General features: G+C 42.5%; 1 protein-coding gene across 2 annotated transcripts in view; it reads right to left on the bottom strand.

The window, feature by feature from the left end:
* slc25a25b (solute carrier family 25 member 25b) overlaps positions 1-5,666 on the bottom strand; it is a 51,967-nt gene extending 46,301 nt beyond the window's left edge. For both annotated transcript variants that reach the window (XM_055875244.1, XM_055875246.1), the window contains exon 1: positions 4,748-5,666. In XM_055875244.1, the coding sequence (XP_055731219.1) occupies positions 4,748-5,116 (369 nt within the window). In that variant the 5' untranslated portion in view covers positions 5,117-5,666. The remainder of the gene's footprint in view (positions 1-4,747) is intronic.
* Positions 5,667-12,621: the final 6,955 nt, after the last annotated feature.

Genomic DNA, 12,621 nt, shown 5'->3' with positions numbered 1-12,621 from the left:
TTTCCTGCAAGCATATTTTTTCTCCTCTGCTACGTGTACACATGCTGCTCTTCCTTCAGAAAAGCATGCATCACAAATGTCTTCATTTGCACAATTTATTTTGTTCACTTTCGATTGCAAAATGTACACACAATGCAAATGACATTCGGAAGCCACTCGTTATGCTTGTATAACTTTATGAGCTGGACTTGCCTGTCTTTGCAATTAGTTTATGTTTGTTTTCAATCGCTATAAATTTGTGCTAATTTTGTTACCATTCTGGTAAAAGGGGCCCAAATGGCTTTTTTATTTTTTTATTTCACCTTTATTTAACCAGGTACGCAAGTTGAGAACAAGTTCTCATTTACAATTGTGACCTGGCCAAGATAAAGCAAAGCAGTTCGACACATACAACAACACAGAGTTACACATGGAGTAAAACAAACATACAGTCAATAATACAGATAAAAAATAAGTCTATATGCAATGTGAGCAAATGAGGTGAGATAAGGGAGATGAAGGCAAAAAAAGGCCATGGTGGCAAAGTAAATACAATATAGCAAGTAAAACACTGGAATGGTAGTTTTGAAGTGGAAGAATGTGCAAAGTAGAAATATAAATAATGGGGTGCAAAGGAGCAAAATAAATATATAAATACAGTAGGGGAAGAGGTAGTTGTTTGGGCTAAATTATAGATGGGCTATGTACAGGTGCAGTAAACTGTGAGCTGTTCTGACAGCTGGTGCTTAAAGCTAGTGAAGGAGATAAGTGTTTCCAGTTTCAGAGATTTTTGTAGTTTGTTCCAGTCATTGGCAGCAGAGAACTGGAAGGAGAGGCGGCCAAAGGAGGAATTGGCTTTGGGGGTGACCAGAGAGATATACCTGCAGGAGCGCGTGCTATAGGTGGGTGCTGCTATGGTGACCAGCGAGCTGAGATAAGGAGGGACTTTACCTAGCAGGATCTTGTAGATGACCTGGAGCCAGTGGTTTTGGCGACGAGTATGAAGCGAGGGCCAGCCAACGAGAGCGTACAGGTCGCAGTGGTGGGTAGTATATGGGGCTTTGGTGACAAAAAATGATGGCACTGTGATAGACTGCATCCAATTTAGGTCTGGAGAGAACCAAGGGTTATATCTGTTCCTGGTTCTAAATTTCTTGAACGGGGCATGCTTATTTAAGATGGTGAGGAAGGCATTTTTAAAAAATACAGGCATCCTCTACTGACCGAATGAGGTCAATATCCTTCCAGGATACCCGCGCCAGGTCGATTAGAAAGGCCTGCTCGCTGAAGTGTTTCAGGGAGCGTTTGACAGTGATGAGTGGAGTTCGTTTGACCGCTGACCCATTACGGATGCAGGCAATGAGGCAGTGATCGCTGAGATCTTGGTTGAAAACAGCAGAGGTGTATTTAGAGGGCAAGTTGGTTAGGATGATATCTATGAGGGTGCCCGTGTTTACGGCTTTGGGGTGGTACCTGGTAGGTTAATTGATAATTTGTGTGAGATTGAGGGCATCAAGCTTAGATTGTAGGATGGCTGGGGTGTTAAGCATGTTCCAGTTTAGGTCGCCTAGCAGCACGAGCTCTGAAGATAGATGGGGGGCAATCAGTTCACATGTGGTGTCCAGAGCACAGCTGGGGGCAGAGGGTGGTCTATAGCAGGCGGCAACGGTGAGAGACCTGTTTTTAGAGAGGTGGATTTTTAAAAGTAGAAGTTCAAATTGTTTGGACCAGACCTGGATAGTAGGACAGAACTCTGCAGGCTATCTCTGCAGTAGATTGCAACACCGCCCCCTTTGGCCATTCTATCTTGTCTGAAAATGTTGTAGTTAGGGGATGAAAATATCAGAATTTTTGGTGGTCTTCCTAAACCAGGATTCAGCCAGGATGAGAGAAGGACGGTATGATATGAACATTTGGATACCGCCCAAGCCTAATGCTCTTGAACATTCCCTCTCTTCCCCAGAGCACCCTTAGCAGGATAGGGGAAACATCCAGTCTTCAGGGTTCCAGTATCTTCAACCTAGCTTACTTTTCCCTTGAAAACCGGATGTGGGAACACCGCCCAGGCATTTATTTTACACCTGCGACGTTAGATTACCCACAGAGAGCCCATTTCTATGTCCAAGATGGCATAGCAGTCAGACGTCTTTTGTCCTCGTCTTGTCGTGTCCCGTATATACAGTGGGGAGAACAAGTATTTGATACACTGCCGATTTTGCAGGTTTTCCTACTTACAAAGCATCTTGATCCAAACTGCTACAGACCTATATCTATCCTACCCTGCCTTTCTAAGGTCTTCAAAAGCCAAGTCTGCTGCTGAGTCTCTGATCCACCTCTACGCAGACGACACCATTCTGTATACTTCTGGCCCTTCTTTGGACACTGTGTTAACAACCCTCCAGGCGAGCTTCAATGCCATACAACTCTCCTTCCGTGGCCTCCAATTGCTCTTAAATACAAGTAAAACTAAATGCATGCTCTTCAACCGATCGCTGCCTGCACCTGCCCGCCTGTCCAACATCACTACTCTGGACGGTTCTGACTTAGAATATGTGGACAACTACAAATACCTAGGTGTCTGGTTAGACTGTAAACTCTCCTTCCAGACTCACATCAAACATCTCCAATCCAAAGTAAAATCTAGAATTGGCTTCCTATTCTGCAACAAAGCATCCTTCACTCATGCTGCCAAACATACCCTTGTAAACTGACAATCCTACCAATCCTTCGACTTCGGTGATGTCATTTACAAAATAGCCTCCAATACCCTACTCAATAAATTGGATGCAGTCTATCACAGTGCCATTCTTTTTTGTCACCAAAGCTCCATATACTACCCACCACTGCGACCTGTACGCTCTCGTTGGCTTGCCCTCGCTTCATACTCGTCGCTAAACCCACTGGCTCCAGGTCATCTACAAGACCCTGCTAGGTAAAGTCCCCCCTTATCTCAGCTCGCTGGTCACCATAGCAGCACCCACCTGTAGCACGCGCTCCAGCAGGTATATCTCTCTGGTCACCCCCAAAACCAATTCTTCCTTTGGCCGCCTCTCCTTCCAGTTCTCTTCTGCCAATGACTGGAACGAACTACAAAAATCTCTGAAACTGGAAACACTTATCTCCCTCACTAGCTTTAAGCACCAGCTGTCAGAGCAGCTCACAGATTACTGCACCTGTACATAGCCCATCTATAATTTAGCCCAAACAACTACCTTTTCCCTACTGCATTTATTTATTTTGCTCCTTTGCACCCCATTATTTCTATCTCTAATTTGCACATTCTTCCACTGCAAATCTACCATTCCAGTGTTTTACTTGCTATATTGTATTTACTTTGTCACCATGGCCTTTTTTTGCCTTCACCTCCCTCATCTCACCTCACTTGCTCACATTGTATATAGACTTATTTTTCTACTGTATTATTGACTGTATGTTTGTTTTACTCCATGTGTAACTCTGTGTTGTTGTATGTGTTGAACTGCTTTGCTTTATCTTGGCCAGGTCGCAATTGTAAATGAGAACTTGTTCTCAACTTGCCTACCTGGTTAAATAAAGGTGAAAAAAAAATAATAATAATTGTACCCTCCTGTTCATCTTCCCCTCGTATTTCCTACTCTCTGCTTCTCCCATGTGATTATCTCCTAGCACCTGACTTGTTTCTGCCCCCCCCAGTGCCCATCTCAGCACCAGATCCATATGAAGAACATGAGTTATGACAGGCTGCCAGTGTCAACTCCCTAGTTCTGTACTTAATTAATGGCCAGTTATGGACATTTATAGCATGTGCATGCATGTAGGAGGAAAAATATATTTTTGGAAATGTTATGTTTGATGGCATCTTTATCTTAGACTAAAGTCACTAAACCCTGGCAGGGATGACATTCTTGAAGAAACAAAATGCGAGCTCATTGCTTGTTTTTGTGTTAGTAGCTTAGGCTAGACACAACAATGGGAGTCTGTTTGGTATAGATCTCCACATCAGCAGACTGACACAAATACCAAATGAAAAAGTTTAATCCTCTGGCTTTAACAGGAAGAATACAATAACAACAACCTGGGAATAATCGCTAAAGCAGTATTAAGGTTCAAATATGGGAATGTGGTTGGAAAATAAAAGTCACCTAATTTAAAGAGGTGTTTCAATAAAGAGTTGGGCTGTACGAGACCTTGGTAATTCAGTGGGTATTACTACTTTACTCATGCTTTTCAGAGTTTACTGATGTAAACCACAGCAACAATGTGGGGTGTTTTCTTTAACATATTATTAAAGGGACAGTCACATGAAAGTGATGCTCCAGAGTTTTTGCATAATTTCAGCTAGTAGATTTGAAAGTAGTGCTCATGAGCCAAAATGGGTCCTTGAAAATTGTGCCCAAATGTGTACTGTCATCCATGTTATATCCTGAAATTTGCATAACATTTTACAAATTTGTAAGCGCTTAAGATCCCGGACTGCATCTTTAAGGGACATGCACTGTATAAGAACAACTGAGTGGGAACCTACAGAAATGGAAAAAACACATTTTTCACAACATTCCATATTAGACACTAATTTTAAATCAAAGACATCTGTTATAGGACTTTATGGGCAAGAAAACTAATTTCCCACCAACTCAAAAATTTAAAAAACACTTAACCAGGGAGTCAACATAAACGGTTTATCCTGTCACAGTGCTAAATAGCTTGCTTGAAATCACTGCTTTTCACCTACTCCTTCACAATAAGTTATTGATTTACTCTATAGCGAGATATGAACCCTCACACTTACCATAAGCTCGAGCTCAGTGCGATGAACCCCCAGTTTCTTGAGCCCAATGGACAGGTCGTTGACGCAGATGCCCCCATCACCATTCACGTCCAGGACTTGAAACAGCACTTTTAGTCTATGGTCCTGCTCGGGTCCACCACAAAGTTCGCATGGGTATGATGGCTCACAGGAGTCATCACAGGAACCTGTGATCTCTACTGACAACGGACGCTCCCGAGTTAGAGGTGAGGATGTGAAAGATGATGAGGATGCGCCCCCAGCACCCCCGACCCCTCCACCAGGGTCAGAACGGTGGGCCTCCTCTGTTCGGCATTGACAAAAGACCCCGCTGAGCAAGGGTGACACAAAAGTCCCTTGCTGGTGCATCATACGGATGGAACCAACAATGTCAAACTACTACAATCAATGACGATATTTTACAATATCGAAATTTAAGGTGACGTGTGGTAGCTTTGCTAGCTGTCTATTTTAGCCACCATGTCACGTGCGTTATAACCCCAAATTGTTATGGATTGCTAAAGTAGTAGCTACAGACAAAACAGTTAAATGTTGTAGACTTTGCAATGTAACATTCTTATTCCACTCTTATGCCTGTTTAGTCTAAAACGGTTGACTTATTATCTGCTAACTCAGTTGGTTTACTAGCAACTGGCATATTAGCCAGCTAACGTTAGCTACAGCTGAGAACTGAGGAGGTGGATGCTGAGCCGCACGCGGATTAAAATGTAACGTTAGTCAATTTAGACAAGTTTCAGTGCCACGAAAATCACTTCAGAGATACCTTCTACTGGTCGTGAAGAGGTCCACTTTCCTGTCTTGACTAAGGCGCCGGCGAAATCCTCCCGTTTGAATTGGCGGTCGGTTTGATAGTGATGACACAAAATAAACCGGTATCGTAAGAGGGCTGTTCCTGACACAAATTGGGCCAGTTCGTTTTGCATGGCCCGGTTCCCCGAGTTTGTGGTGAGTTTACCACTTGACCAATGGAATCACAGATAGAACCAGATATGAGCCAGATATTTCACCGGATGTATAAATGTGACGCATTCGGTTGCTGTTTCCGCTCACTACCAAATATGGTGATGAGAGGAAGCCCAGTGGCCAGCAATGGGAGAAGATGGAGCGTGATGGATTTTGGCAGACATTCTGCTCATTTTCTCATTGATGAAACATTTGATCTCCATACTGTTTTCTGTTTCCAAAACTAGAATTTGTAACAAACAGAGTGGACTGTGTTTTGTAGACTTTCTAAAAATGGCGTTGTTTAGAAGGATTGCAAGGGGCGAATTTAGTTATTGCACATGCGCACTTCACAGAGCAAGTTCCCTAATGGAAATATGCAAATAAACGCTAGAACTTGCCAATAGAATCTCACTAGCTCTTGCTTGGCTTTTACATTTTTTTTTAATTATTGAACCTTCATTTAACTAGGCAAGTCAGTTAAGAACAAATTCTTATTTACAATGACGGCCTACCAAAAGGCAAAAGGCCTCCTGCGGGGACGGGAGCCTTGGATAAAAAATAAATACAATATAAATATAGGACAAAACACACATTACAACAAGAGAGATAACACAACACTATATAAAGAGAGACCTAAGACAAAAACATAGCAAGGCAGCAACACATGACAACACAGCATGGTAGCAGCACAAAACATGGTTCAAACGTTATTGGCCACAGACAACAGCACAAAGGACAAGAAGGTAGAGACAACAATACATCACACAAAGCAGCCACAACTGTCAGTAAGAGTGTCCATGATTGAGTCTTTGAATGAAGAGATTGAGATAAAACTGTCCAGTTTGAGTGTTTGTTGCAGCTCGTTCCAGTCACTAGCTGCAGCGAACTGAAAAGAGGAGCGACCCAGGGATGTGTGTGCTTTGAGGACCTTTAACAGAATGTGACTGGCAGAACGGGTGTTGTATGTATAGGATGAGGGCTGCAGTAGACATCTCAAATAGGGGGGAGTGAGGCCTAAGAGGTTTTTATAAATAAGCATCAACCAGTGGGTCTTGCAACGGGTATACAGAGATGACCAGTTTACAGAGGAGTATAGAGTGCAGTGATGTGTCCTATAAGGAGCATTGGTGGCAAATCTGATGGCCAATTGGTAAAGAACATCTAGCCGCTCAAGAGCACCCTTACCTGCCGATCTATAAATTATGTCTCCGTAATCTAGCATGGGTAGGATGGTCATCTGAATCAGGGATAGTTTGGCAGCTGGGGTGAAAGAGAAGCGATTACGATAGAGGAAACCAAGTCTAGATTTAACTTTAGCCTGCAGCTTTGATATGTGCTGAGAGAAAGATCGTCTATCCATACTCCCAAGTACTTGTATGAGGTGACTACCTCAAGCTCTAAACCTTCAGAGGTAATAATAACACCTGTGGGAAGAGGGGCGTTCTTCTTACCAAACCACATTACCTTTGTTTTGGAGGTGTTCAGAACAAGGTTAAGTGTAGAGAAAGCTTGTTGGACACCAAGAAAGCTTTGTTGTAGAGAATTTAACACAAAATCCGGGGAGGGGCCAGCTGAGTATAAGACTGTATCATCTGCATATAAACGGATGAGAGCTTTCTACTGCCTGAGCTATGTTGTTGATGTAAATTGAGAAGAGCCTGGGGCCTAAGATTGAGCCTTGGGGTACTCCCTTGGTGACAGGCAGTGGCTGAGATAGCAGATTTTCTGACTTTATACACTGCACTCTTTGAGAGAGGTAGTTAGCAAACCAGGCCAAAGACCTCTCAGAGACACCAATACTCCTTAGCCGGCCCACAAGAATGGAATGGTCTACCGCATCAAAAGCTTTGGCCAAGTCAATAAAAATAGCAGCACAATATTGCTTAGAATCAAGAGAAATGGTGACATCATTGAGGACCTTTAAGGTTGCAGTGACATCCACAACCGTGTCAGACAAGGATTTTTCTTCTTTGCCTATAACCCCAAGCAAACCTCCAGGTATGTTTGAACTGGGCCAAGATGCCGCTGCCAATAATGATGTTATCACCTCTCTTTCTAGTCTCATCAATGCAAGGTCCTTAGAGAAAATGGAATGCAATGAAAATCGAGGGCTTAAAAAAAAATGTTGACTTTGCATGCATGTAAATCAAGGATGCTAAGAAGAAGGTTGCCCACATCAAAAAGCGTGTCGAAAAGGAGGAGGGAAAGATGGACTTGTGCCAAAGAAGAATCACGGAACTCGAAAGCTACACCAGACGGTGGAATCTGAGACTGTATGGAGTTCCCGAGGCAGATGAGGAGAACGTGCTGCAAGAGACCATCAAAGTCTGCCAAGCTATCCTACCTGTGGAGAAGGCTAAGATAACAGATGTTGTCGACACTGTACATCGCCTCGGCACGAGAAGGCAGGGTGACTCCAAGCCCAGAGGTGTCATTCTCCAGTTCACATCACGGATCTACGGGATGCTATTTGGAAAGCAGCCAAGAAATCTACATTCCTACGCGATAAAACTCTGTGGTTTGCTGAAGACCTCTCGAAAGCAGACAGAGAAAGGAGAGAGAAACTGTGGCCAGCTGTGGAAAAAGCATGAAAAGAAGGGAAAGCGACGAAATCAACCTTCCTCCTTGAGGACTGTCATAAGTTGTGCCTGGTGGTCAACATAGGCTACCTATAGATAGCTACCTCTGATGTGAGCAGATCCCACTCCCGGATCTAAGGTGATTTAACCTTCGTTCTTACTGCACAGGACTACTGGAGTACAGTAATCCCTCGTTTATCGCGGGGGTTACGTTCCGAAAATGACCCGCGATAAGTGAAATCCGCGAAATAGAATTTTTTTTTTTTTTACAATTAGCAACTATTACATGTATACAAATACAGTGACTCACGTGTAGGCCGTTTCACTGCTCTTCAGACTGGGCCGCTGCATCCTGACTGCGCTCTGCAGTGTTCTCTTCTTCTGAAGCCCGCGGTGCAGGTGTGTTTGTTCGGGAGAAGAACATAGTGATAGGCAGCTGTTGTCGCTCTTTTTTCTTCTTTGCAAAAAGATCCTTGTACACCGACATGCCACCATCGATTACGTTGGAGAACTGTAATGAACGGCTCATCAAAGGGTCCCATTCCTCAGCTACTCGCTTAAGTTCAGTGGCCATTCGCACCATGGTTGCTAAGCGATGTACGTACACATAACTGCACGAGACGACAAAATGATAGCACAATTCGTAGCATGTTTTGATACAAGAAGCGGGAGTGAGTTTTTAGCGAATCAGAATGCAGAGCACAATGCACCAAAAAAAAAAAAAAAATGCATTATGAAAATCCGCGAAATAGCGAATCCGCGATAAGTGAACCGCGAAGTGGCGAGGGATCACTGTAATGGATATTTACTATTTTATTTGTTCTCTCACTTCTGATATTTTTACATGCAGTATAGGCAGTGAGCAAGCTCCTTCTTGTTTCTTGTTCTGGCAGTTAGCTTTGTTATGCTAAACTACTCACTCAATCATTTACATCTACAGTTGAAGTCGGAAGTTTACATAGACTTATGCTGGAGTCATTAAAACTAGTTTTTCAACCACTCCACAAGTGTCTTGTTAACAACTATAGTTTTGGCAAGTCGGTTAGGACATCTACTTTGTGCATGACACAAGTCATTTTTCCAACAATTGTTTACAGACAGATTATTTCACTTATAATTCACTGGATCACAATTCCAGTGGGTCAGAAGTTTACATACACTAAGTTGACTGTGCCTTTAAACAACTTGGAAAATTCCAGAAAATTATGTCATGGCTTTAGAAGCTTCTGATAGGCTAATTGATATAATTTGATTCAATTGGAGGTGTACCTGTGGATGTATTTCAAGGCCTACCTTCAAACTCAGTGCCTCTTTGCTTGACATCATGAGAAAATCAAAAGAAATCAGCCAAGACTTCAGATAAAAAATTGGAGACATCCGCAAGCCTGGTTTATCCTTGGGAGCAATATCCAAACTCCTGAAGTTACCACGTTCGTCTGTACAAACAATAGTACGCAAGTATAAAAACCATGGGACCACGCAGCTGTCATAGCACTCAGGAAGGAGACGCGTTCTGTCTCCTAGAGATGAACGTACTTTGGTGCGAAAAGTGCAAATCAATCCCAGAACAACAGCAAAGAACCTTGTGAAGATGCTGGAGGGAACAGGTACAAAAGTATCTATATCCACAGTAAAACGAGTACTATATTGACATAATGTGAAAGGCCGCTCAGCAAGGAAGAAGCCACTGCTCCAAAACCGCCATAAAAAAAGCCAGACTACGGTTTGCAACTACACATGGGGACAAAGATCGTACTTTTTGGAGAAATGTCCTCTGGTCTGATGAAACAAAAGTAGAACTGTTTGGTCATAATGACCATTGTAATGTTTGGAGGAGAAAAGTGGACGCTTGCAAGCCGAAGAACACCATTCCAACCGTGAAGCACGGGGGTGGCAGCATCATGTTGTGGGGGTGTTTTGCTGCAGGAGAGACTGGTGCACTTCACAATATAGATGGCATCATGAGGGAGGAAAATGATGTGGATATATTGAAGCAACATCTCAAGACAGTCAGGAAGTTAAAGCTTGGTCGCAAATGGATCTTCCAAATGGACAATGACCCCAAGCATACTTCCAAAGTTGTGGCAAAATGGCTTAAGGACAACAAAGTCAAGGTATTGGAGTGGCCATCACAAAGCCCTGACCTCAATCCCATAGAAAAATTGTGGGCAGAACTGAAAAACTGTGTGCGAGCAAGGAGGCCTACAAACCTGACTCAGTTACACCAGCTCTGTCAGGAGGAATGGGCCAAAATTCACCCAACTTATTGTGGGAAGCTTGTGGAAGGCTACCAGAAACATTTGACCCAAGTTAAACAATTTAAAGGCAATGCTACCAAATACTAATTGAGTGTATGTAAACTTCTGACCCACTGGGAATGTGATAAAAGAAATAAAAGCTGAAATAAATAATTCTCTCTACTATTATTCTGACATTTCACATTCTTAAAATAAAGTGGTGATCCTAACTGACCTAAGACAGTCAATTTTTACTCGTATTAAATGTCAGGAATTGTGAAAAACTGGGTTTAAATGTATTTGGCTAAGGTGTATGTAAACTTCCGACTTCAACTGTATATGGTGTGCAACGCTGGTTTCCTTTCATTCTTATTTGATTTGCGATTGTTGTTTAGCTCACAGTACTTTGTTCTATATTCCACGTTGTCGTTGTCTATAGTTTCACTCAATGCTAGGGGGTTAAGAAATAATGTAAAGTGCAAAGCCTCATTTTTATTTGCCAAACAGCTTAAAACAGATTGATGTTTTTTTCAAGAGGCTCGTTCAGTTGCTACCGACATCAGCTTCTGGAGATCTCAGTGGGGTAAATGATGTATGGCTCTCTCATGGTTCTGAACTCTCTGCTGGAGTTATCACTCTAAAGAATAAATTCAAAGGAAGTATTTTGCACTCCGACTGTGACCCTTTTGGTCACTTTCTTTGTCTTGTTATCAACTGTAACAACATCATCGTTATTATTACCAACATTTATGGGTACAATTCCAAACTTGAAAATTATCACTTACTTGAATCCTTAGAAAAGCGTATTCTCCATTGGCTAACCAAGTTCCCTAATGCTTTACTTATAGTATATGACGATTTTAATATTTCTCGAATAATTTAATTTATAGATGGCCGCTGGGAAAGTCCACTTCTATGAATACAAGTTTGAGGCAGTTTATGGAAAGGTTTGATATTATAGATATTTGGAGAGTTAAGTTTCCTAATGACAAGTCTTTCACAGGGAGTAATAAGGCATGCTCCAGACAATCCCACATAGATTTTTGGCTGGTGTCTATAATGTTTTGATAAACAGGGTATTTCTGTTAACATCCTTGCCACTCCCCTTACTGATCATAGAGCTATTTATATTGACATTAAACTTTTTATCACTGATAATGGCCTTGGCAGAGAATCCTACTGGAAGCTTAATATCTCTATATTAAAACATGAGTTGATCTAGATTTGAGATAAACAATTTAATTACACACTTTTGGAACAAAGCTATAAATGACAATTCATACAGTAATAACTGGGAGATATTTAAATATGAAGTTGGAAAATATTTAAGAAAATATGGGAGTAGTCTTGCCAAAAGCCTGTTGAAAGTCTCTCAGAGGAGGACAAATCTGTTCTGTTTGAGCTACGAAACAGTTGGACGATATGTGTAAGTGTAACGGATGTGAAATGGCTAGCTAGTTAGCGGGTACGCGCTACTAGCGTTTCAATCAGTTACGTCACTTGCTCTGAAACCTAGAAGTAGTGTTGCACCTTGCTCTGCAAGGGCCGTGGCTTTTGTGGAGCGATGGGTAACGACGCTTTGTGGGTGACTGTTGTTGATGTGTGCAGAGGGTCCCTGGTTCGCGCCCGTGTCGGGGCGAGGGGACGGTTTAAAGTTATACTGTTACATTGGTGCCGTGACCCGGATCACTGGTTGCTGCGGAAAAGGAGGAGGTTGAATGGGGGGTGAGTGTAACGGATGTGAAATGGCTAGCTAGTTAGCGGGTACGCGCTACTAGCGTTTCAATCAGTTACGTCACTTGCTCTGAAACCTAGAAGTAGTGTTGCACCTTGCTCTGCAAGGGCCGTGGCTTTTGTGGAGCGATGGGTAACGACGCTTCGTGGGTGACTGTTGTTGATGTGTGCAGAGGGTCCCTGGTTCGCGCCCGTGTCGGGGCGAGGGGACGGTTTAAAGTTATACTGTTACATAAACTGAAAGCAGAGGGAGCCTTTGTCAGATCTAGGAAGAAGTAGCTAAAAGAGGGTGAACAAAATTCATCTTTTTTTTTCAGGTTAGAAAAATACCTCTCTAAAAATAATACAATTCAACAATTAA

This window comes from Salvelinus fontinalis, chromosome 21 (genome assembly GCF_029448725.1).
Source record: "Salvelinus fontinalis isolate EN_2023a chromosome 21, ASM2944872v1, whole genome shotgun sequence".
Lineage (NCBI taxonomy): Eukaryota > Metazoa > Chordata > Actinopteri > Salmoniformes > Salmonidae > Salvelinus > Salvelinus fontinalis.
This window is presented reverse-complemented; position numbering and strand designations above follow the sequence as displayed.